Source organism: Acomys russatus, chromosome 2, assembly GCF_903995435.1.
Source record: "Acomys russatus chromosome 2, mAcoRus1.1, whole genome shotgun sequence".
NCBI classification, from domain to species: Eukaryota; Metazoa; Chordata; class Mammalia; order Rodentia; family Muridae; genus Acomys; species Acomys russatus.
The window spans coordinates 81067786-81095757 of NC_067138.1; the positions used below are offsets into that span (position 1 = coordinate 81067786).

Genomic DNA, 27972 nt, shown 5'->3' on the forward strand with positions numbered 1-27972 from the left:
AATATATAGGGGGACGTAATCCCCCTCAGGAACAGTCATAGGGGAGGGGAATAATGGGAAAATGGGGGGGGGGTGGAATGGGAGGATACAAGGGATGGGATAAACATTGAGATGTAACAAGAATAAATTAATAAAAAAAAAAAAAAAAAAAAAAAGAACATGGTTGAGCAAATTTTCTTGTGTGCTGGAGCACCATGAAAGCCTTCACTTACGAGGAAACTAGGACAGAGGAGAAAACATCCTATTGGGACTCTAGATGAGAGAAGCATGGGAGAATAGCAAAGTAGAAGGATCCAGAGAGTCCTAGAAACCTACAAGTAGAACATTATGATAGGCAGATTTGGGCCCAGGAGTCCCGCTCAAACTAAGGCACCAGCCAAGGAAAATACAGGTGGTAAACTTTAAACCCCTACCCAGATCTAGCCAATGGTCAGAACATTCTCCACAATTGAGTGGAGAGTGGGATATGACTTTCTCACATACTCTGGTGCCTCACATTTGACCATGTCCCCTGGAGGGGGAGACCTGGTGGCACTCAGAGGAAGGACAGCAGGTTACCAAGAAGAGACTTGATACCCTATGAGCATATACAGGGGGAGGTAATCCCCCTCAGGAACAGTCATAGGGAAGGGGAATAAGGGGAAAATGGGAGGGAGGGAAGAATAGGAGGATACAAGGGATGGGATAACCATTGAGATGTAACAAGAATAAATTACTTTAAAAAAGTATATTTGAATAAAAGAATGGGAAGGTAGAAATGATGTAATTATAATCTCAAAAATAAAATAAAAGAGATAGGAACTCCACCAAAAAAAAAAAATCAACAGCACCAACAAATCTGTGTCCCAGGGTGTATGCAGAGACTAATTCACCAACAAAGGACCATGTACAGAGAGGACATAGGTAGACCCCCTGCTCAAATGTAGCCCATAGGCAGCTCAGTCTTCATGTGGATCTCCTAGTTTGGGGAGTAGGGGTTGTCTCTGCCATGGTCTCTGTTGCTTGCTTTTGGATCTCTTACCTCTGCCTGTGCAGCCTTGCCAGACCACAAAGGAAGAGGATGAAACTTGATAGGCTAAGGTCAGTTGGTAGGGGAGGAGGGGTCCCCCTCTCTGAGGACTAGGGGAGGGACATAGGGAGAAAAGGGAGGGAGGATTGGGACTAGGAGGAGACGGAAGGAGGGAGCTAAGATCAGATCTAAAGTGAATAATTTTTTTAATTTTAAAATGAAAAAGTAAAAACAGTACAAATGTTTTTATAATGAAAATCAAAATCTATAGTTTCAATTTTTAAAGATGTTTTTTCAAAAAAATCAAATAAGTTCCAGCTAACATTCAATGATAAAATATTGTACATTCTAGATATGAGAGATGAATGACTTGATACTCATTTGTATTTTTCCAAGTCGCATTATTGCCATATGATAAGTGTCCATTTTTTCCTAGTACATAAGAAAATATACTACCTCTTATGGTATTTCTGTTTGTATAGTATATGGACAAGGATGTTTACCTGTATGCACCTATCCCTTTGGATACCTGAGGAGGACATTGTCTTCTTTTGTTGTTTTCTACAGTGTGGGGCTAGGAGTCTGGCTCACTTGCTGAACCTGAAACATATGATTTGGCTAGGCTGATGAGCCAAAAAAAACTCATGAACCTTCAGTGTCTCCCCATCAGTGCAATGCTAGAGATTTGCACAGCTATGCTGACTTTTAAGTATGTGCTAGGTATTTGATGTCAGGTCCTCTTGCTTTCATAGTAAATGCTTTCTCACTGAGTCATTTATTAAGTCTCCCTTTTCATTAGAAGTTATTAACTATTATTATTAATTATTTTCAAGATGAGATCTCACTATTTAGCTCTCATTCACATAGAATTCTTGTGTGAACTAGTCTAGCCTCAGTCTCATGGTGATTTCCTGCCTGTTTCCTGAGTACTGGAATACAGATATGCATCAATGTCTTTCTTTCTGAAATAGGGCCATGTAGGTAGCAGTAAGTAAGGAAATTTGCCAATTAGAAAACTGCATAGTGACTCCTGTGTGATTCTGAGTGTGTACTCATTTGTGTGCATATGTGTGTGTGTGTGTGTGCATTTTCTTTGCTAACATAAATGTGCTATTCTTACAATGGGAATGCTTTCTATTAATTATTTAATTATAATGATTTTTACTTGGAGGTAAGGCATGTGAAGGTCAGAGGACAACTTGCAGGAGTTTGTTCTCCACTTCACCATGCAGGTCGCAGAGACTGAATTCAGGTCATCAGACTCAGGGGCCAGCTTCTTCACTTACTCACCAGCTTACCAGCTCAACGATGAAATCACTGTGATAATTATTTCCCATATGAATTTTCTTCATTACACAGTCAGACTTAAAATGGTGGGTCTTTCTATGAAACAAATTTTATTGCATCCAGAATAGTTTAGATACTGTCACCTATCTGGTAATGATTTAACCCTTACTTGTTTTGAAAGAAGAATTATAGAATAAAATTCCATTTAACCTCATATATAGATAGTAATAAGAACCAACAATTGTGCATGTGGGTGATTTCTTAAAAATCTCAATTACCCTTCAAAGACACTGTCTTTTTCATTTAAGAACACATGTATAATGGTAATTTTCTACCTCATACACTAAAATGTCTTTCATGCATCTAAAACCTGAATGGTGCTTCAGGTAGTTTGCTTTCACATAAGGGTAGGAAGTATCAGAGGAGAAAGTACTCCTTTGGAGCTGTGATCTGGGGAAAGGAAGGGATGAAGGTGAGTTCTTGCCTTGGTTACTTGTACTCTGCATTTGCTCTGGATATCCTGTTAAACCATTTCTCTGTTTGTGTCACCACCATGTTTTCTTCTTAGGCATTCTATTGGCTTCTTCCTTATAACATTCCTCCCTTCCCTGCTAGTTGGTTTCTTCATGGCTGAAATCCCTGTGTGCGTTGGAGTCTGTGACCTTTTGCCGCTTATCTCATGCCTTTTCTTTATGATGTTTCAGCTCATCCACCATACACCATGTGCTTTAGAGTGAAATTCTACCCACATGAACCCATGAAGATTAAAGAAGAGCTCACAAGGTATTTTTCTTTTTCTCCATATTTACTTTACCACTTGTGTCCACTCAGAGCCTCTGCTGTCTTATAAGCAAGACATTCCTATTATCTTGATCAGAACACCTCTAGGAAACAGGTTCAGGAGTCATCATTGTGCTCCTCTTTATTCTTGATGAGCCTGCGATAGTCTATAGAAAATCACTGTCATAAAGAAAGTATTGTCTGTACAAGAAAGAAATAGTTATGAGAAGGAGGCTGAGAACATTGGACAGTGAGTGCTAATGGTCAACAGAAGACTACACTTTTGGATGTAGGTAAATGCAGAGGATAGCCCTAGTCTTTTGGATCTAAGCCTTCCTGGAAGGGCAAGATTCATGGACAGAGTGCACAGTTAATGGTTCTGCTTTCCACTGGCTAAATGGCAACTGCCAAGCAGACTTCCCTTCACTTGTATACTCTACTCAGCTCAAATCTACTCCCAGACTCCTTCTCTCTCTCTCTCTCTCTCTCTCTCTCTCTCTCTCTCTCTCTCTCTCTCTCTCTCTCTCTCTCTCTCTCTCTCTCTCTCCTCCCTCCTCTCTCCTCTCCACCCCCAGTCCCCTCTGCTTGGTTTACATTCAGTTAACCTTGGAGCTTTGTTTCTCTAAAAAATTTGGTAAAAGTTGCTGAGTAGAACTTGAGAGTAGCCACCTTCCAGATGGATAGGTCATACACTTAGATCTTGATGAGGCTCTAATTTCATCCAATTGTCATATGTAATTACAAATTACAAGAATCATCTTAGGTCCAGATCCTACAGAAAGACAACAACATAATTATGATAATTCACAGGTAGAGGTGGTGGTCTTGGCAGATTTCACTCTCCTCTTATTGCTAGACTAATGGAGACAATTGCTTGACCATAAGGGGTGAAGGAAGGAGATAGTTGTTTTATGTGATTAATTTGTCTACAGCTCTTTAGGGCTATTTGCTCTGGGAGTACAGGAGCAGAGAAGGACGGTGTAAGTGTGGTATATGTGTATATAAATGTATGTGGTGTCTATTTGTATGTCCATGTGTGCATATATGTACATATATGTATACATGTATATCTAATGTATATATGTATGTATATGTGTGGGTATGAATGATTATATCTGCATGTATATATGTATGCATATAAAGGTGTGCATGTGTTTATGTGGGTATAGGTATATGTATGTGTATATACATGTATATGAATGTATGTTAATATATATATATATATATATGAAGGTATTGAGGTGTAAAGGTATTGAGGTTTGTGTGAAATGTAAAGAAAAATGAGTAACATATATTTAAAGTAATGTTATTTTGAAATTTTTGGCTTTTTTCTTTTAATTTGATTAAATTCATAAACACATAAATTACACAAGCACATTAATAATGTTGGAAACAATTACCACCATTAAATTCTAGACTATTTTCACCACTCCATCTTCTTTTTTAAAAAAATCACTATATTCAACAGCAGTCATGATCCATCTCTCTTTTTTAGACCCTGACAACAATTAGTCTATTTTCTTTGTCTATAGATTCACAGATTCCAGATATCTCATGTCAGAGAAATCATGGAAAACTATGTATCTTTGACTTGGTTTGGACTAAAGATTTTTATTTATTTTTAATTTTTTGATTAATGTTTTTCAGTTCCAATTATCTGCCTGGGTTGAAGAGTACAATGAGTTAGACAAAAATAAAAGTACAACATTAAAAAAAACAAAAACAACATCTTTTTTAAAACACCCAAAATTCAAAGAAGAATTAAAAATAGAAAGAATACACACAAAAAGAATACCCAACAAAAGACACCAAAACTCCAAGACAATTTTTTCATTTGTTTAGATATGCATTTATATTATTACAACTATATACAATAAACTACCTACACCAAGATGAGCCATAAACAATCAGTAATTATATAAATGTTACATACATAGTACTTTGGCTATTTGTATTTGGCAATCTTGAAGAAAACATCTTTCCTATCTCGGTGCATCTAAAATTCTGAATGTAAATCAATATCTATCATATCTCATCTTCATCAACTGAAAACATCTATCTAGACCTGAAAACATCTTAACCATCAAACAACTAAACTTAATTGTAAAACTAAACTACTGGTCTTCAACCCCATCAGAGACTGGAGTAGACAAAATGCAAGTTAGCAGCTTCCAAAATGAGAAGATGATGGAGACAATTTGCTGCCTGAACAGTAACCCAAAAGTTTCTATAATGTTGAGGTCTTTAATCCACTTGGATTTGAGTTTTGTGCAAGGTGACAAATATGGGTCCAGTTGCATTTTTTTACACATAGACCTCCAGTTAGACCAGCACCATTTGTTGAAGATGCAATCCTTTTTCCATTGAATGGATGTGGCTTCTTTGTCGAAAATCAAGTGACCATATGTGTGTGGATTCATATCTGGGTCTTCGATTCGATTCCACTGATCAAGCAGCCTGTTGCTGTGCCAGTACCATGCTGTTTTAATTACTATTGCTTTATAGTACAGTTTGAGATCAGGTATGGAGATTCCTCCATAGCACCTTTTATTGTACAAGATTGTTTTAGCTATTCTGGGTTTTTTGTTTTTCCATATGAAGTTCAGAATTGAACTTTCAATGTCTTTAAAAAATTGTGTAGGTATTTTGATAGGGATTGCATTGAATCTGTAGATTGCTTTTGGTAGGATGGCCATTTTTACTATGTTAATTCTCCCGATCCATGAGCAAGGAAGATCCTTCCATCTTCTCAGGTCATCTTCAATCTCTTTCTTCAGAGTTTTGACATTTTTTTCGAACAGAACACCAACAGCCCAGGCCTTAATGTCAACATTAATAAATGGACCTCATGAGGCTGAGAAGCTTCTGTAAGGCTGGAGACACTGTCAAGAGAACAAAGCAACAGTCTACAGACTGAGAAAAGATCTTCACCAACCCTACATCTGACAAAAGTCTATATCCAAAATATATAAAGAACTCAAGAAGCTAAACACCACCAAACCAAATAACCCAATTGAGAAATGGGGCTTGGAACTAAACAGAGAGTTCTCACAGAGGAATATCAAATGGCTGAGAAACACTTAAAGAAATGCTCAACCTCCTTAGTCATCAGGGAAATGCAAATCAAAACAACTCTGGGATTCCATCTTACACCCATCAGAGTGGCTAAGATCAAAAACTCAAGCGACACCACATGCTGGCGAGGATGTGGGGAGAGAAGAACACTCCTTCATTGCTGGTGGGAATGCAAACTAGTACAGCCACTTTGGAAATCTATCTGGTGCTATCTCAGAAAACTGGGAATAGGGCTTCCTCAAGACCCAGCTATTCCACTCCTTGGAATATACCCAGAAGATAGTCTAGCACGCAACAAGAAAATTTGCTCAACCATGTTCATAGCAGCCTTATTCATAATAGTCAGAACATGGAAACAGCCTAAGTGTCCCTCAGTAGAAGAATGGATAAAGAAACTGTGGTACATATACACTATGGAATACTACTCAGCTATTAAAAACAAAGAATTCCCGAAATTTGTGGATAAATGGATTGAGCTAGAAATGATCATAATGAGTGAGTTAACCCAGAAGCAGAAAGACTCAAATGGTATATACTCACTTATATCTGCATACTAGCCCAAGGGGCATGTCCCATGAAAGCCTTCACTTACCAGGAAACTGGGACAAAGGGGAGGACATCCTATTGGGACTCTAGATGAGAGAAGCATGGGAGAATAGCAAAGTAGAAGGATCCAATGGGTCCTAGAAACCTACAAGTAGAACATTATGATAGGCAGATTTGGGCCCAGGGGCACCAGCCAAGGACAATACAGGCGGTAAACTTTAAACCCCTACCCAGATCTAGCCAATGGTCAGAACAGTCTCCACAATTGAGTGGAGAGTGGGATATGACTTTCTCACGTACTCTGGTGCCTCACATTTGACCATGTCCCCTGGAGGGGGAGACCTGGTGGCACTCAGAGGAAGGATAGCAGGTTACCGAGAAGAGACTTGATACCCTATGAACATATACAGGGGGAGGTAATTCCCCTCAGGAATAGTCATAGGGGAGGGGAATAAGGGGAATAGGGGAGGGAAGGAAGAATGGGAGGACACAAGGGATGGGATATCCATTGAGATATAACAAGAATAAATTAATAATAAAAAAATTTTTTTAAAGTTTCTATAATGTTGGAGCACCATCTTCTGCCTTCTGGCCCAATATTTCTGACAGACATATTTGTTAGACAGGAACTATTGAGGGCTTGCTTATCTTGTCTTGGCAGAGTTTGGCCATTGACTCTGCATGCATCCAAGCTTGCCCATTTTTACGCAGAATTCTGTCTGTGGTAGAAAGAAGGACATTTTGCCCACTGGCTGGTTTGCCACATTTAAAGCCATTTCCATTAGGAGGTTCATTGATGCTCATCATCTTCTTTGAGTTATGCTGGGTGTTGCCAGAAGTTAACATGTCTTATTGCCAAAGAATCTTTAAAATAATAATTAAAAAAAAAACCTCTTTAAATGGCATATTCTGTATGTATCTAAAGATTTTGAAGACCTTATCTAACTATTTTACCTTATCTATCTATAGAATCATATCTATCTGTTAAACCTAGGATGAATGTTATTGTGATAAAAATAGACTAGTAAGGGACTGGAGTGATGGCTCAATGGTTAAGAGTACTGAATGCTCTTCCAAAGATACTGAGTTCAATTCCCAGCAATGTCATGGTAGTTCACAACCATCTATAATGAGATCTGGTGCACTCTTCTGGTGTATATGCAGGCAAAACACTGTGTACTTAATAAACAAATAAATATTTAAAAAAATAAAAATTAAAGCTTGATTCTCTCTTTAAAAAATATACTAGTAATTGACATGACCATGATTTGATCAACTAACAATTAACTTGTATTGCTTAATTATCCTAAGCAGCCTGCAATAGCACTTTCAAAGTATTGGAAGTAAATTATGTGTTATAATTGAGTTATATAGATACAATATTAGAGTAGAAATATATATAATGCATGTGAAGAAAAATCTTAAATTTGAATTCTCTACCAATGTACCAAAATTAAACTTATTTTGCATCAGTATACAAAATTTTATACCAATGAATTAAAAATAACCTTGTGAGTAAGAGTTAAGGCATTAAGTTGAGGAATAGATTCAATAATCTATTTTTTATCCTATCATCCCTATATATTTCTATATTTCCTGCTTCTTTCTTTTCAACCCCTATCTCCAAACCTAAGAAAGAAAGATAAGGAAAAGAGAGACATCCCTGTGTCAAATCTTGTTTTCTCTCTGAATAAGACCAATAATAGTTTATAACCAACTCCATTGAAAATAAATATCTAGGAGGCCTGGTGGCACTCAGAGGAAGGGTAGAGGGCTGCCAAGAAGAGACTTGATACCCTATAAGCATATACAGGGGGAGGAAGTCCCCCTCAGTAACAGTCTTAGGGGAGGGGAGTAAGGGGAAAATGGGAGGGAGGGAAGAAGGGAGGACAAAAGGGATAGGATAACAATTTAGATGTAATATGAATAAATTAATAAAATATATTTAAAAAGAAAAGAAATATCTATAGTTCAAGAGAGCAACCAAAAACCTACCCAATCCCTCTTAAGGGAAAAGGGGTGTTGTTCTCTTAAGGTCTCTTTCTGCTGGTTTGGCATGAATAATACATTTGTAGGGGCCCAAATAAAATTGGGGGAAATGGTTAGACAAGCTAGGAATAGCATTTGTGGTCCAGTTTCTAAATGTTGAGCCTTAATAGAAGTCCTGTATGGGACAATCTGAAATGCTGGACCAATTGGGATTAGAAGCATTCTTCGAAGCTGTCCTGGGAGCTGTCCTCTTCTGGTCAGGAACAGCAGCTGAAGCACTTGTTGCTGGAACATGAAAGATGCGGGATGTCAGTGTCCAGCACACTGAAAGGAATGAATCCTGGCAAGACAATTTTTTTAATTGAGAGAGTCCTTGAACATACTAACAACATAATTACATACATACATACATACATACATACATACATACAATTTTATTATGTACATATGTATGTATGTATGTACATATGCAACAATAATAGTCAAAGAAAAATATTATCATAGTGAGAGTGGGAGGGTCATGAGAGAGCTTGGAGGGAAAGTATCTGGGAAGAGATAAAAGGAGAAAATGGAAAGAGGAAAGTGATATTATTCTCTTTCAATGAAAAATGCATAAAAATTTAATGACTATTTTTCATTATTTATTTCTATATAAATATTGGGTATTTTCTTCTCTTATTTTATTTTACTTTTGACATTATACTATAATCATAACATTTCTTTTCTTTTCTTGCTCTAAGCCTTTTCATGTACCCCTTCTTGCTGCTTTCCTTCAGACTTACTCCTCTTTTTTAATAATTGTTATTTCATGTATATATGTATATATCTGAACATATATGCTCTTACATATAATTCGTTCAATCCTTGTAATGTTAAATATATATATGTGTGTGTATATATATATTTTTTTTCAACACTGACCATTTGGCACTGAACAAATAATTGGTGAAGAAACTTTGAACATACGTCATCACGACCTAAAAAAATGAGTTTGTTGTTGAGGAAAAATCTCATTCAATAATTAAATAGTAAAAAATCATAGTTACTAATTCTAATGTCTATCAGTATTTTAGTTTTATGCCTAAATAATATTTTATTGTGTGTATAAACATTTGTTTTATTCATTCTTTAGTGACCATTTGAATATATTTTAGTTATAGTGAATAATACCATCATGAACATTTATGTACAAATTTTGATGAAAGCCCAGATTCTGATTTAATTGAGACCATGGTACAATTTAAAAATAAAAAATGCAGGATAGCTAAACAATTCTTTATAATAAAAAATTTTTCTAGAGGTATCACCATCCCTGATTTCAAGCTGTCCTACAGAGAAATGATAATAAAAACTGTATGCCATTGGCATAAAAACAGACAGATTGATGAATGGAATTGAATCTAAGACCCAGAAATGAACCCACACTTCTACAGACACCTGATTTTTTTTGACAAAGAAGCCAGAACCATACAATGGAAAATAAATAGCATCTTTAACAAATGGTGCTGGGTGTCTGCATGTAGAAGTATGCAAATAGATCCAATTTATCACCACCCTCCACAAAATTCAAGTCCATGTGGATCAAATACCTCAACATAAAACTGGATACACTAAATCTAATAGAAGTGAAAGTGGGGAAGAGCCCTGAACTCAGTGGCACAGGGGACAACTTTCTGAACAACAGAACACCAACAACTCAGGCACTCAGGCTCCTTCGCCAGCCATTGCAGCTCCCAGGGGAGGCTTGTTCCAACACCTGAGAAGCTGAGGAGTGGAGAAGCATGAGCTCTGTTCCTTCTTTGTTTCTTCTTTCTTTTCTTCTTCTGAAGAGAGGTCATAGCAGTCAGTAAATCTCTTAAAAAGATGTCACCCCTCCAGTGGAGTCTGTATGACAAATACTACACAGGCCTTAGGCCACAACCCCAAACCAGGGAAAGCCTCCTGGAACAGGGCTAATGTTCCTGACAGGAGAAATTTGATTACAGTTTTCCCTTCCCTTATTGTGCTGGCAATTCTCTGTCTTTATCCTGTTTCTTAAACTTCGTTCTCTCTATCCTGTTTCTTAAACTTCGCTCCCAGATCAGGACTTTTTTCAGGCATACACGTTGCTATGAGATGCTGCTAACACGGGACTGCAACCAGGGACCGTTCAAGCTGTCACGCTCAGCTGATCTTCTCCACTTACCAAAAAAACATATTTAAGAATTAGTCATTTGTTAATATATTGTGGCATTACTAAAATTCAGAGTGTTTCAAAACTATCTTGATTCCCATATCCCCAGCACCAGGTGCTGGGCAAAAATTAATAAGAGAATCATGACCCTGGACAAAGGCAGCATATGCATATTCATACTAAGCCAGTAACTTAGAAGCGATGATTTCTTTTACTGTGCATACTGTACCCTGTATTGTTTCATTTAAAGTTAGAATTCAAATTATGACAACACTATCTGTACCTGTATGCTTGACTGCTCACTGACTCACTTGAACCTATCCCATGGGAACTGTAACCACCATAAATCCTCCCACCCCACCCCCCCATTTCAGAAGAAAAAAAATGTATAAAATCCTAGACTGCTTGCTTGAAAAATACACTCAGACGCAAACTCAGCTGTGTGGTTGTGTCTGTTTGTCACACTCCTTATCTCTGATCACCGACACTTCAAGAACCACCATATCCAAGGACCTATCCCCGACTGAGACGGTCCGTGGCAAAAAGAGATTTGTTGGAGGGACAAATTCAGGAATGGCTGCCTCTGGTCCCTGAAGAAAGCAGCAGATAACTGGGTAGACACAGCCTTTTGTATGGGGTTTCTTAGGTGGCTGAGCTTTCTGGAGCAGGGACTTCCGGAGTGTGGATTGGTGGGATTTCAAGTTCTGAGCTTGGGGAAGCTCTGGGATTGGTGGATTTCCTGTGCCCTGAGCTTCCCCAGCTCACTTTACTAGCCATGTGTAGGAGTTGAGCTTATCCTGCAAAGGAGTGCAGACTAAGCACCATGACACAATGATACAAGAGGCTGATTCAAGTGTTAATCAACTGGATTTCTCACCTCATAAGCAAATTTGTTGCTATTGTTTGGTTGTTTATTGAGTAGTAACTATGATTTGGTCTGTTCTTGAGGAAAAATGAGTGTATCTTTTTATACTAATTGACCCCTCTTCCAGACTGCAAATTCCGTAAAGAACTTAGGATGTGGATGGTAAGTTGTAGTCTTCCTTGTATAGAGGGATGATTGTAGGTAGTGTGTTTCTTGGTTATTTTCATGTTTCTTGGAAAGACACAATCTATTTACCTTACAAAGCTCACATGTACTTTGGATTTCTAAATTCTGAACCCTTTACACTTCTTTCTGTGTATTCATCTAAGGGAAGCTTGGCATGTGAAGGTAATTCCTAGAGCTAGGTGTGACTTGAGTGGTTTATGTAGACAAAGTATAACCATTCTGATTTCCAGGCTTCAGCTAAACTTGGATTAATTATTTCTCCTTTTGTGTTGCAGGTATCTATTATATTTGCAAATTAAAAGAGATATTTTTCATGGTCGACTGCTGTGTTCCTTTTCTGATGCTGCCTATCTGGGTGCTTGTATCGTTCAAGGTAAGTCTAGCCCCAGCACACTCATCCTCACCACTGCAATGGACCATGGAACTTTATTCTGTGCCTCTCTTCTCTGCTACCTCTAGCCATCCTGTCTTTGTGTATGGGGGAATCTAGATATGATTATGTAGTTTGAAAAAGATTCCCCTATTCCTTTTCCCTCCCAAGCTATTGATCCTGGCAAAAGGTTGAGCCCCAATGTTCATAGTGCTGTGCTCACTTTTGAAGATGTCCAAATCCCCAAAAAGGAGAGTACAGGGTCCTTTTTCCCCCCCAAGGAGACAGACTATCATTTTACAAGACTTCCTATATTGATGTGGTTATCCCGTGTTCTCAGTTCCAACAGTCAAATTTGAAGCCTAATAGACATCAAAGAGTGAGACCAGAAAGTGGATTTTAAATAATTATGTCATTCTTTAATCATAGTTCATGTGCGCATGCCTTTTCTATAAACTGCTCAGCTTTTCAGTCATATAAAAAGATGAAGAGACGACCAAGTTCACAAATCTGTTCAGTGAATCTTTACTCTCTTTACCTAGTTATTTTGTCAAACATGAATTTCTTGAGTTCTTTAAGCTTCAGTGTTTTCCTATATAACATGGGGGAGTCATAAGGTCATCTACAAATGGAATTTCATGACACCACTGTGAATTAAGCCAAAGAAATTTAGGGACCATAAGGTGGCTATTGTTCTTTTTAGGAATGAACATAGCCCCAGGTTACAAGGAAGACTGAATGATAATTCAGTGGACTTGAGTCTACATGCTTCTCCTTTTGTTTTAATGCTAGCTAAAAAAAATTAAAAATAAATAAAAAATAAATAAATAAAATTTTTGCCTTTGGGTTGGCATAATTTCAAAGATTTATTTCTCATTTTGTAATTAGTTCTTTTTGGTTTTGAGATCATAATATCATTATATCATTTCCACCTTCCTTTTTCTCTCTCTAAAACCTCCCATATACCCCACCCTGATCTTTTCCAAATTCAGCAAAGTAGCAGAATACAAAAATAACACACACACACACACACACACACACACACAGAGTAGCTTTCCCAAATAACAATAGAAAACAGACCAGAAAAAATATAAGGAAAATAATACTGTTCACACGGCCTGAAAAAGTGAAACATTTTGGAGCAAACATGAATAAAGAGGTAAAGGATTTGTCTAATAAAAACTTAAATGAGTTAAAGAAGATACCTGAAAATTACTCCTGGCATGTTCATAGGTTCCTAGAACTGAAATTGTAAAAATGAGCATCCCATCAAATACAATATACAGTTTTCTATCCCCACCAAAATTCCAATGCAAGTATTCACAGAAATTAAAAAGAAAATTCTAAATTTCATATAGAAATGAAAATTTTTCAGGATAACTAAAACAACAATGAAAAATATAGCTATCACCATTCCTGATTTCTAAATTATACTACACAGTTATAGTTATAAAAACAGTATGTAAATATCCTAAAAACAGATATGCTGATCAACAGAATAAAACTAAGGACACAGACATACTTAAAGATAACCTGATTTTTTTAACAAAGAATCCAAAGTACATACTGAAGAAAAGATAAGGTTTTTCATAAGTGGTGCTCATCAGACTAGATATCTGTATGTATATAAATAAAACTAGAAGTATATCTCCCACTGTGCACAAAACTCAACTTCAAATAGATTAAGGACCTCTACATAAGACCCGATAAATTGATGAAGATCCCCTATACCTTTCTTCACCACCCCATCCTTTGTAGCAGCCACCAACTCCCACAGACATTTCATGGGAACCTTCTGGCCAAGACTGTCAGGGAAGGAGATAGGCCAGAGAAACAGTTAGGTGATCTTCAGATCTTCAGCCTCTCTCCTCTCCTACAAATTCAGGCCCTACTCTCATGCCCAGATTTGTAGCAGCCCATCTACTGTGCCTCTCCATGCATTCTGCCCCATTCTCAGAGGAATAAGCAGATCCTGATGGTACACTCTGTTCTTCTCCATCCTGTTAGACTCCACAGCCTCCATTCTAACCCATCCGCATTCCTAAATGTCAGCTCCTCTACCTACAAACACATTCTACGTAGAACCCCCAGGGGCCACACCTGGCTGAATATAAGAAGCATTTTCTACTGAACAACACACAGCTACCACACTCTCCAAAGAACCAAAGAGGGCAACAGAAAGAAAAGACCAGAATAAAGGAAGGAAAATAAACTCAGGTCAAGGTCCAGAAAAATATTTTCAACATAATCATAAAAGAAAAATCCCCTAATCTAAAGAAAGAGATGCCTATTAAGGTACAAGACCATACAAAATACTAAAGTCTCAGTTCCCAAATAAAAATGACACATATTAGCATACTAGATTAGAAAACAGGTTTCATCTTTCTGTGGCATCCAAGAAACACACCTTCACATCAAGAATAACATCAAGGTAAAAATATAGAAGAAGATATTTCAAGAAAATGGACTTAAAACAAGCTAGTGTAGCCACTTTAATATCTGACAAAATAGACACAGACTTCAAACAAAGAATGATCAGAAGAAATATGGAAAGACAGTACACAGTGATCAAAGGAAAAATCCAGAAGGAGGATATTTCAGTTCATACATCTACTCACCAAACAGAAGAGCAACCTAGTTCATTAAAGAAACTCTACTACAGCATAAATCACATATTGACCCTCCCAGAGTGATAGTGGATGACTTCAGTGCCTTACTCTCACCAATACACAGGTCATCCAGTAAAAAATAAAAAGGAGAAATGCTGAACTTAACTGATGTTATAAACCAAAGAGACCTAAAAAACATCTTTTAAAAAGACTTTTTTCCAGGTTCTGGCTATTATGAATAAGGCTGCTATGAACATGGTTGAGCAAACATCTTTGTTGTGTGGTGGAGCATTTCCTGGGTATATTCCAAGGAGTGGAATAGCTGGGTCTTGAGGAAGCCCTATTCCAGGTTTTCAGAGAAAGCGCCGAATAGCAGTCCCTCGGTTGAAGAATGGATAAAGAAACTGTGATACATTTACACTGTGGAATATTACTCAGCTATTTAAAACAAGGAAATCCCAAAATTTGTGGACAAATGGATGGGACTAGAAATGATCATAATGAATGAGTTAACCCAGAAGCAGAATGACTCACATAGTATATACTCACTTATAATTGGGCACAAGCCCAAAAGGCATGTCCCATGAAAGTCTTCACTTACCAGGAGATTGGGATAGATGTGAGGACATCCTACTGAGACTCTAGGTAAGAGAAATATAGGAGATAGGGAAATAGAAGGACCCAGAGGGTCCTAGAAACCTACAAGAAGAACATCGCCATGGGTAGATTGAGGCCCGGGGGGGGGGGGGGGCGAGTCTGCTCAAGATATTGCACTAACGAAGGACAATACAAGTAGCAAACATCGAACCCTTTCTCTGATCTAGCCAATCGACAGGACATTCTCCACAGTTATGTGGAGAGCAGGGACTGACTCTGACATGAACTCTGGTGCTTCATATTTGACCACCTCCCCTTGGTGGGGAGGCTTGACGGAACTCAAAGAAAGAATAAGCAGGCTACCAAGATGAGACTTGATAGCCTATGACCATATGGTGGCGAAGGAGGTCCCCCTTGGTCTTTGATCTAGGGGAGGGGAATAGGTTGAAAGTGGGAGGGAGGGAGGAATGGGAGGATACAAGTGATGGGATAACAATTGAGTTGTAATCTGAATAAATTAATTAAATTTTTAAAAAGAGAACAAAAAATAATAAATAAATAAAGTATACATTTTCTAATAAGTATATTTAGCACAACAGATCCCTTGAATACATTTTTTGTACATGACTTAAATTTTATGTCCTTTGACTAACTCTGGAGGGTTTTATTATTGATGATAACAGTGATTTTACTGCTAATATTTAGGAGCGGAAATATCCTATGAATCTCTGGAAAATCTGAAACAATAAAATTGTTCAGCATCCTCAATGCCAGTAGTTTCCTAATGAAAAACAACAATGCTTTAAATTTTTTTAAGACACAGAAGATTAGGCACAGAAAGAGTTAACTGGTACCCACACTCACATAGCCAGAACATGTCTCTGGAAAATGAGGCCTGTGGTTTCACCATAAGTTCAGTATATGATCATATTTTGAAATGGTGGAAGACAGTGTATTGTGTTGTTTTAAATTTCTCTCATTTTCTGATGGTTACAGCTGAGTTTGGTGATTACTATCCTGATGAGCATCCTGAGAATTATATCAGTGAGTTTGAGATTTTTCCCAAGCAATCACAGAAGTTGGAAAGAAAAATTATGGAAATTCATAACAATGAACTCAGGTAATTTGAGTGAAAACAAACATGAAAAACATTCCTACATGTAAAAAGTGAGAATCACGTGAAGCCAAAGTATGTGAAATGTGAATAGGCAGCTTCAGGTTGCAAGCAAACATGCCTGGGCCCCACAAAGGATGACTTAGCATCTCAATATTGTAAGATTTCTCCAAGATAGCAGTCTGTGTGTTTGAACAAAACTTAGAAAAGGAATGTTTTTTATTTTATTATGCAAATACATTACTAACCCTTCTGAGTTTTTTAAAAATAAATCTGAGGTTCATAAGCAACCTTTTTTTTTTTTTTAATCTTGCTTTTTCTTTCTTGTGGCCTTTGATAGAAGTGTTGACTTTAAGTAGAAACAAACTCATTGAAAAGATTCTATTTTCTGATTTGATTCTATTTTCTGACTTGAAGGTGATGAAATTCAATGTGTGTTACATCTTTGCATGTCCATAATGCTTCAGAATAATTACCTTAGAGTAATGATCATCAGAGAACCAAAGTAAATAGAATATCATTGAGTACCAGATACCATGCTATTTTACACATCGCACACACAGACCCAATTGATCTAGATACTATGGTTATTTTCCCATTATGTATGCAGGAACTAGATCCAAAAAGTTAAGCAACATATACATTTCTAGGATTTCAATTCAAACATAAATAAATGGAACAAAATGAAGCAAGCAAAATTGCCAACTTGGAACTCAGATAATTTAGGTTAGTTAGTTAACTAACTCCAGTTAGTTGAAATTTAGAACTTGTACAAATCATAGAAAAAAATGTAATGATACGCCATGCTATGATCGTGTTAAGAACTGCATACTTGTTTCTTTCTCTTCCTTTGGTCTAGGCCTCTCATCACTAGTCAAGAAAGTAGAGCCTGAGGCACTCTTCCTTTTGTTTTGTTGTTTGTTTACTTGTTTGCTTTTGTTTTGTTTGGGGAAGGCTGTTTTGTTTTGATTCTCACTGTACTGTTTGGTTACTCAAGATGGCAGCATATTTCCAGTTTTAAAAAGGTAGCCTTTATTTTCAGAATACTTAGACATCACAGCTTTTTTTTTCCAAAATATTATATTCCACCTTAATGGCTTACCTTAAAGAATTTTCTTCTTAAGAAAATGTGTTGGAAACATATATATTATTCACTAGTCTCTATATTTTGGAAATAAATGTGGGGGTTCTTCTTCTTTCTGTTGTGATCCTGGGGATAGAACCCAAATCATCAAGGGTGATAGGCAATGGTACTATCATGGAACTATTATATCTGCAGCTTTTTTTTTTTACTTTTAATTTTGAGATAGAATCTAACTAAATTGCTCAGTCTGATCTAAAACTCACTCTATAATCCTTATGGGCACTGAACTTGTGATTATCTTTCTCAGCTTCCAGAGTAATTGAGATTGCAGAACTACACCACAAGACTTAGATTCTACTATTTTATTATATTTTTTTCCTTTTTTCTTCCTTTTTTCTTTCTATTTTTCTTCTCTTTCCCTTGTCTTAGTAGAGGGTAGTTTTTAGAGACATTTGGAAGCATATCAAAATTAAGAAGAATATGGAGAACTTGCCCCAGTGCTCACTTTCTGCTCCCACACATGTTTATCCTTTTATAGTAGTAATATTCCTATCTGGAGTATAAGACTAATTACAATTAAAGAACGTAAATGGATACAATGAGGCACTATAATCAATTACATTAAATTTACATTAGGGCTGACTCTCAGTCTACAGTCTATGTAATTATACAAGCATGTGATGATATAAATCCATTATTATGGAATCATATAAACTAATGTCTCTGTCTTTAAAATTATTTCTGCCTGTAACAACTTCTGGAAACCACCAGTGTGGCTGTGGTTTTGGCTTTTCCAAATATCCTTGTTTCAACTATAAAGCCTGTAACCTTTTACCCATTTAGTGATATACATTTTATATTTCTGCAATATTTTACAGGCTTCTCTGCAATGTTTTAGCTTCCCCTGACGTATTTGCTAATTCATGGGCCCATCATCTCCTTCCTTGGCAGAGTGTGTCACTTGGAGAAACTTGCTATGCAATGAGATATGACATTGACATTACGGAAGTTGTTAGAACAACACCAAAACAGCTCTAAAGGCATCCTTGAGATCAGTGATATCTGTGGGCACACAAGCTTCATTTTCCTAGCATGAAGCTGTATTTAACTATTCAGTTCTGCTTTTATATGTGTAAAGTATATATAGAGAACTTATAAATGAATTAGCCGTAATCATGACTAAATGAGACTTTATTGATTAAAATGTAGAGAGCCAGGCTTGCCCACTAGCCTGATTTTGCTGACTCCTGTTCTAAATATATGAATATTTAAGTAGAATCAATTTCTACTTTGCTCACCTATCTGTAAATAACTTTAAGTCAGCAAGAGACACATTCGTTTTTAAAGTGACATATAAAAAAATCTCTTTTTAGTTTATAAATATCATTGAGTTTGACAGGTACATAGATGAAGTCTCAACCTTGGGACCAATTTAAAATAGCTTATTTGTGAAAAACATAGAGTGGGCTTGACTTACCACTTCAGAGACTTCAGTCCATGTCGTGTTCAATACTCTATTGCTATAAAGAGACACCATGAGCACAGCAACTCTTATAAAGGAAAACACTTAATTAGCCCTGGGTTACAGTTTCAGGGGTTTAGTCCATTGCCATCACGGTGGGAAGCATTTTTGAATGCAGGAACACATAGAGCTAGAACATAGCAGAGAGAGAGAGACTGAGCCTGGTGTGAGCATGTGAAGCCCCAAAGGCCACACATACTCCAACAAAGCTAAACAGCCTAATCTCTGTCAAGTAGTGCCAATCTCTGAAGACTAAACATTCAAATCTTTGAGTTTATGGAGGTGCTTCTTATTCAAACTACTACAGTCCATCATAGTAGAGAGCTTGTAGTGGAGTAGAAAAGATAATCAAAAAGAGGGGTGAAAGAAAAAAAGAAGAGAAGAGAGACAGACAGACAGACAGAGACACAGAGAGACAGAGAGACAGAGACAGAGAGAGACAGAAACAAAGAGACTCATTGATTAATGGATTATTTGTAGTTAGAGGCTTTCTTCCTTTCCATCTTGTATTCGCTTTATAACCCTGCTCCATAGGACTGTGCATCTCATAATAGTTAACCCTTCCCAGACTGTTATTTAAGAGATCTATCAATATCCTAGCATCCTCTCAGTCTATTGGTTAACAAGGTAAGCCATCTCTGATGGCCTCCGTAAGATTTTCAACTGATTCACAGTCAAGCTACAGTCTCCTTCAAGTGTCTTCTGATCTCTACACATGTTGTGACATGCTCATGGCCACAAAGTACATACATACATACATACATACATACATACATACATACATACGTAATGCAAGAATGTATCTAAGTGGTCATATACATGATGCAGCAATTAATTCACTTGCTACTATTTATTAGTGAAAGAAGCCATACCAACCATTCAGTCCCCTTAGGTGTGGAGAGGTCATTAGCCATAAACATAGTTTAGTGATAACCTGTTTCAATACTTGAGAGACTCAGAGTCCATAGCAATTTTCCTTAGCATTATACCCTTGGGCTGTGCTCTAACCCAGATATAAGTACTCTGGAACAAATAATAATTTTGTTATTTTAAACTAATGATGCTTCCCATAATGTTCAAGCATTCCTTGTAGATTGGTGATTTGGTTACATTGAGACCTGGTATCTTTGGGAAAACATTTAATTGCAACAGCCTCTTGAAAAGATAATTTGTGCTCTGAATTGTCACCACTCCTGCTTAGCCAATTCGCCTTTTGCCTCCATTGGTGTTGCCCATCACCTGCCATATTTGATAGATAAAAAAATAGAGCTCAGAGAAATTAATTTTTGTTAGAGTATATAACTATGGAGCTAAAAGTATGGCTGAAGACCTGTTTTTCTAGGTGTAGTGTTCTAACATATTTCTGTATTACTGCTTTCCCACAGCCATGGTCACAGCATAGTTTGTATTCCTTCTCTTCCTTATACCAGAGCTTCTGCCCATATATATCTGCCATGTTTTATCTAATGCTGAGCATGCAGAAAGATGCTTTCACTATATACCTTCTCTCTACATCAAAGATTAGAAATGACAGCCTGGAGACTTTCCTTCCCAAATCAGAAAGATATACCATGTCAATCTTCTCTAACTCTAATAAACACAGAAAACAAACATCAAAATTATAGTTTTTAGCTCATATGAGATCTGAAGACAGACAAAATCTAGCATGTCCTTCCAAACAGAAACTCAGCCGCCGCTGCTGCTGCTGCTGCTGCTGCTGCTATTATTTTCATACTCCTCAAAGAATGAAAAAATGGTAGAAAGGAAAGGCACATGCCACAGGCAGGAGTAAGAGCAAATAGCCAAACCTTTAACCTGCTGGACAACTGAATTTTGTCCCTCTGAGGTACCACAGATACCAGGCAGGGCAGCGCAAATTTTGCTCATAGTGAGGCTAAGACAATAGAGAAGAGAATGATTTTACAATGCTCAAAGGGCCAGAGATAGGCCTGAAGAGCACCGGAGTTTCCCTACTCACCTGAGATTCTCAGTCAAGCTGTAAATCATACACTCTGGAGTCTTACAAATTGTAAGACCCAGCATCCCACTGAAAGGCAAATCTTAAGAGAATGACCAAATATCTGAAGTGAAATATGAAGAAATTTGAAAATTACAGCAATGTAATTTTCCTAACCAAGTTGCAGCAGTGTCTAACTCTAGTGGATAATCCCATCCCTCAGATTAAAATGTTCTGTTGGGCTTCTCACTAAATTTGATTCTGGAGTTCTGTGTCCAAATGGGTCAGGAAGAACCACACTCACCACTTACTCTGCTTGCTGTCCTTTATAATCCATTCAGTTATGGCTTGTAATAGTCTATATCACATTATAAATTAGTGGTGACTAATAAACATTTGTTCTTGGGGGCTATATGTTTTTATATAATCTGTGAACTATACTAAAAGAAAACCAATATGAAACAGACTGTTCTTTTTTAACATAAAGTAGTCAGGACATACAATATAGGACAAAAATATAGCTAAATACATGATTATTCAGCCTCAGCAAATTGAGTAGAATTTTAAGAGAATTATATCTCAGAATTGCTGTTTCTTAAAACAAAGAAGCAACCAATCTCTGCTCCTTTCTTTTCAATGTCTCACTAAAGAAATTTCATTTTGCATATTTTTGTTACAAAACTTAAAATTCTTCTAGAAAGAAATGTTGAATGCAAGACTGAAGGAACAGAATATAATAACTTACTGTGGAAGCAAATTATTAAATGACTTCTTCCTCAATAATTTGGGGGTCTTGGGAGCAGAGTGAATTGAATTCCTGCCTTTGCTGCTATGATTCTATCCTCTTGCCTTCTCTGACATTTGCACTGAACTTTTTTTCAGTACAAATTTGTCAAGTAAATCATTCAAATTCTTAGCTAGCAGAGATCGGCAAACAAAACGAAGCAAGCAAAACTAACATAAGGATTTATATTTCACCAGTGCACTTGTGCTTTGCTGTTTCTAAACATCCTGACACTTCCCCTGAGTAGGTTTTCTGGTTTCAGTCATGTTCAGAGGTAATAATTGAACAAATTCTAAACCAAAGTGGAAGAAAATGGGAAAAACTAAGCCTAAACCACATGTGAAACCACAAAATACTCAAAATAATTGGAACAATTGACCAACATGAACAAAGCTGGGGACATCCCAGTACCTGACTGCAGAATAGATAATCAAGCTGTGGTAACCAAACCATCATGATTTTGGGAGAAAGCAGACATAAAAACAATGATCCAGAACAGAAAGCCCAAAAATTATGTGATGCACTTATAGCCAATGATACACAGTAAAGGGCCAACAACAGATGGTAGAAAGAAAGGATTATCTTATCAACCAGTGTTTGGAAAAGCAGTTATTATCATGAAAAAGAATAAAAGTAGATCCACATATTTCACTATCGTCCTAGTTAGGGGCACAGCTGCTATGATGAAACACCATGATTAAGAGCAAGTTGGCGGAAAGGAGTTTATTTTGCTTACGCTTCGTCATCACTGTTCATCATTAATGGAAGCCAGGACAGAAACTCAAACAAAGCAGCACCTAAGCGCAGGAGCTGATACAGAGGCTGTGGAGGAGTGCTGCTTACTGCCTAGCTCCTGTTACTTGGTCAGTCTGTTTTGTTATAGAACACAGGACCACCAGCCCAGCCTCACCCACAATGGGCTGGTCCTTCCCACATTAAGCATTGATTAAGAGAATACCCCCCACAAACTTATTCACAGCCCAATCTTATGGAGTCGCTTTCCCAATTGAGATATCCTCTCTAATGACACTAGCTTGTGTGAAGTTGACATAAAACTAGCCAAGATAACTATATAAAACCCAAGTTAAAATATATTAGATTTAAATTTAAGACCTGATACTATGATACATATGAACTTTAATACTCTACTTTTAGCTTCAGTTTTCTGTCTTTTTAACCCTATAGAAACAGGCATTCAGTACTTATTGGTATGTTTAGGTTCTTTATGCTTGTGATTTTAACCCATTTTCTGTGTATTGCTGCTTTTGATTTATTTATTTTTATGGCTGTACAGTATTACATCTTATGTCTACTCTGAATAGACAAACATTAACATTGCTTTCTCTACTTTTCTATTACAAATACCACTACATAAAACTTTTCTCTATTTCTTAGAATAACATGTATGATTGTGTTGAGTGCATAATTATGAATAGAATTGCTATAATTTATCATAAACCCAGTAAATTTTAGCAAAGCATGCCAGAATTTTTTTCATATTTCTTATACCAACTTGCTTTCATCATCAGTATATGAAATTTGTTTTTGTTGTACACCCTAACTGATGCTAGTTTTTGTTAGTCATTTTAGATTTTTAAAGATTTATTTATTTATTACTTTATGTGCATCAGTGGTTTTGCCTGTGTGTATGTCTTTGTGAGGATTTCAGTTGGAACTGAAAGTTACAGACAAGTGTGATCTGCCATGTGGGTGCTGGGAATTGAACCCAGGTTCCCTGGGAAAAAGCTAATGTTCCCTATTGCTGAGCCATCTCTCCAGCCCAGTCATTTTAGTTTTAGCATACCCAGATATGCTAATGGGTTTTATACTTGTAAGTTGTTTTGTTTATTGTAAAGATGTTGAACATATTTTTATATAGTTGTTGACTGTTATACTGCCTACTTGTTTAATGTCTGTTAAGACTTTTGTCCATTTTTTCTTGGTTATCTGTATATTTATGCTGTTTGCTGATTATTATAAGTTTTAAAATTATTCTAGATACTAATACTGTTTTGTGTGTCCACATTGCTGATATTTTCTCCCATGCTGTGACTTGTCTTCTCATACCTTACAGAGTTCCCTTCAATTAGCAGAGATCCATGAACTTAATTGTAAATCTTCTGGGGTTGAGCAACCCTGGAACTCTTTTGTCTTCTGGTATTAAGTTTGGTGGTTAGAAATTAGATATCCCCATCAAGGCATAGAAAGGGGAAAAGGGTGAAAGCAGGAGGGAAGGAGGAACGGGAGGATCCAAGGAATGGGATAACAATTGAGATGTAATATGAATAAATTAATTAAAAAGAAATAAAATAAAATTTTTAACTGTAAAAAAAAGAAAGAAATTAGATATCCATGAGACATAGAAAAGATGAAGACATAGTTACAAAAATACCATGTAAGAAAGGGAAAGTTAGTCACCTTCCATTTTAGACTACTTCCTTTCTCATTGTTATTTCAAAACACTAGAGGCTGGGTTCTATATTTAGAAATAGATCCATTTAATTCTCCACTGTTATAGATTCAAGAGCATGGCATGATTATCTGTTTAGCTCTGGCTGTATTGTAGCATTACAGATGGCAATGTGGTAAGTGTTTGTGTGGGAGTGCAAAACAACACAGCAAGAGGCAAGCCTTACAGGGCCTGAGCTTTTCTCTCTCTCTCTCTCTCTCTCTCTCTCTCTCTCTCTCTCTCTCTCTCTCTCTCTCTCTCTCTCTCTCTCTCATACACACACACACACACACACACACAAGCATGTGTGCATACATGTGTGTGTGTGTGTATGTGTGTATACAGGTGCATGCTTTCAGAGTGGCACAGAGTAATGCAGATACAACATCAGATGTCTCTACTTGCTCTCCACATTATTTGAGATAGAGTGCTCATTTTCACAGCTATGTATACCATGCTAGCTGCTCTGTGACATTTTCAAGAGATTCTGCTTTTTCCAAGTTCCCCATTGCAATTGGTGCAAACTACTGTGTCTGTCATTTCAACCTCAAGTCCTCATTCTTAAACAATAAGCACTTTATACACTGAGCCATCACCCCAGCCCTTGTATTGCTCTATTTATAACACAGATCTCTCACATAACTTAACTGCCATGGCATGAGAACTGTAATCATCTTTTTGAGGGCAACATTCTTACTGACATTGGCACTTGTTCACATCTCTCAAAGAGCCCGTCTCTCAGTTTACCATTCTAAGAAGCAAGCATATAGCACATGAAATGCTAAAGGAGGAAGTAAACTGTAACATTTGTTGTGTGGACTAGAAAAGAACGATGGACTTTAAGGACAACTGACATTTTACAAAAGAAGTGTGTATGGCTTTAAATATGTTTTTGAGGGACTGGAGAGATGGCCCGGTTGTGGGTAAGAACATTTATGACTCTTCCAAAGGACCCAGGTCAATTTTCAGCACCCATGTGGCAACTCATAACTATCAGTCCCATGGTATCTAGTAGCTACTTCTGGCCTTCCCCAGTATGAGGCATATGCATGTGCTACACAGACAGCGTCCAAGAAAAACATCCACACACATAAAATAAATAAACATTTTAAAGTAAAAATAAAATAAAAATACACTGACAGTGTTGTCATCATGAAAGTGGCCATCTTTCTACAGCAGAAGAGTTCTAACTAGTCTCTGGTCAGTGAGAGCCTTTCAACTAAGATAAAAGTAAGATCCCAGAGTCACTGTCCTGACACTTTAGGAGGCAAAGGGACACATTGGCTTTGACCTTCGTGCCCCATGAATTCTGTCCAAATTACTAAGGCTGAAGTTTTGCACTGAAGTCTGTTTCCATTTAGTAACATTATGGATAACACAGCTTCATCAACTTTATCCTAATGCAAGTGGGAGTGTGTATTTTAGAGAGACAAAGACAGTGAGCCACACAGAGAGATCAAAGAGAGGTGGAACTGAAGAGCCTACACATCCTGGACAATGATGAGGCTGCTCTCTAGACACACTGAAGCAAAGGGGCAAAGGAAGAATCTGAAATGTTTCAAGGAGAAAGCATGTGGGACATCATTTAAATTTAAAGTAATTATGAGTTCTTTAGTATTTCAAAGGGATTGAGAGTGGCAATCATCTCTGTGGAGAGCCTTGGGTGATGTTAGATTTAACGGCGCAGTATGATTTTTTAATTAAAATATAAAATGGCTTTCTGTTTTCCATAGCATACTCTTCTTCTCTGGGGGATGGTTTGGGTTCTCTGTGGTACATGTGAAATATTTCTGTTAAGCAAAGCTGGATCATTGGAATATTACATGTCAGTATCCAAGTCAATCAGTCCTTCCTGAATCTGTACTTGCTAACCCCCTTTCCTTGTAGTTTGTTCACCAGCGTAGAGGAAAACTCCAGAACTATTATTTGAGATTTCTTCTGATGATTCGGGGCTTGTTGTAGAAATTGTGTGTGTGTGTGTGTGTGTGTGTGTGTGTGTGTGTGTGTGTGTGTGTGTATCCCAGAAGGTTTTGTGTAGGATTCTTGATTGACAGATGGAAAAGGCTACATAATTTCTGGTATGGCAAGAAATATCATTCATCTTGAATGAGCTTTAAAAATATGTAGCAAAGAAGTGATTCAGAATTTTGTTTTGTATTAACATTTGCTTTGTGGGGACATCCTTACTGGTAACTTGACAACATTAGTTAGGTGTACATTCATTGGAGTGCGGAGAATATGCAACAGTATATTTTTTATACAGTTAACTACAAAATGTGATATTCGTGAATGGTTCTTCATGGTGAGAAATACTGATGGTTGTACCCAGTACTATTCATGTAAGGAGCTTTACTCTATATTTAACTTAGAAAATAATATTTGATTGATTAAAGGGACTGCTTTTTTCTATTGATTGTATTTTTGTGTTCTTTGTGTCATTTTAGAGGTCAGAGCCCTGCAATTGCTGAATTCAACTTACTCCTGAAAGCTCATACACTAGAAACTTATGGGGTGGATCCTCACCCATGCAAGGTAACTGCCTCAAACAATGGGTCACCATGTAAGCAAACAAAATTTTCCGTGTAGGCCTGGAAGAATACCCTTAAGGGATTTTTACAGCCATAACAAAATAAGAAGTAGGCTAAGGTCACATGTTGTGGACATGATTAGGCTCTGTGCCAGAGGCTGAAAAATGTTCACTAATTGTATTAGAGTAGTCACATTTTCCACAATTACTATGCACAGATTTAGACATCTAATGGATGATTTCCCTCAGAAAGTGAGACTATTCAAACAAGCTTACGTTCTAGGCCTTTACCAACAAAAATGCAGCCTTGTAGCCACCCTTTATAGCTTCTCTTTCAAGCTCATCTCCATTCTTTTTTGTGCTCACTTACCCATGGTATCACTCTGCACCATAGACCACAGTGGTTAGGTCAGGCTAAGAGTCAGGTAAGAAAACTGTGTTGTAATTCCTGTCTTCCATTCCACACTCTACAGGTTGACTCTTAAGACTTCATCAGCCTGCACACAGGAGTACCTTCTCCTATCCCACCTTCACTGTCTGCGATCTTGGTGCAAACCCAGGGTACTCTTAGTTCATTCCTGCACCCTTTACCCTTTCATTTCAGTCCATCGATATTTGTTTGTGATACCTACCAACTCACAAAACATTTTTTAACACAGACCCAGAGCCACTGCACTGGCTAGGATCCTGATTGGAAAACAGAAAACACAGAATACACTACCCATCCAATGTAAGAAAATATATTCCCAATGACAAATAATAATCTAAACACAAAAATACAGAAAAAAGGGATGTTAGAATCTGCAAAGAATAAGAGACCAAGTGACATTTAAAGGCAGGCCTATTATAATAACATGTGACATTTCACTGGAGATTCTGAAAGCCAGAAGTGATGTTCTACAAACTTTGGGAAATCACAGATAACACAACAGCAAATACTACTATACCCAGCAAAAGTGTCAACTACAACATTCCATGATAAAAACAAATTTAAGCAATTTCTATCTACCAGTCCAGCTCTTCAGTAAGACACTAGAAGGAAAAGTTCA

General features: G+C 37.2%; 1 protein-coding gene across 1 annotated transcript in view; it reads left to right on the top strand.

Annotated features, from left to right (window-relative positions):
- The window catches only part of Frmd3 (FERM domain containing 3), a 199413-nt gene that overhangs the window by 117211 nt on the left and 54230 nt on the right, over positions 1-27972 (top strand). Inside the window, exons 4-7 of the mRNA XM_051163409.1 lie at positions 3001-3079; positions 12186-12283; positions 16483-16606; positions 26841-26928. Of these exons, the coding sequence (XP_051019366.1) occupies positions 3001-3079; positions 12186-12283; positions 16483-16606; positions 26841-26928 (389 nt within the window). The remainder of the gene's footprint in view (positions 1-3000; positions 3080-12185; positions 12284-16482; positions 16607-26840; positions 26929-27972) is intronic.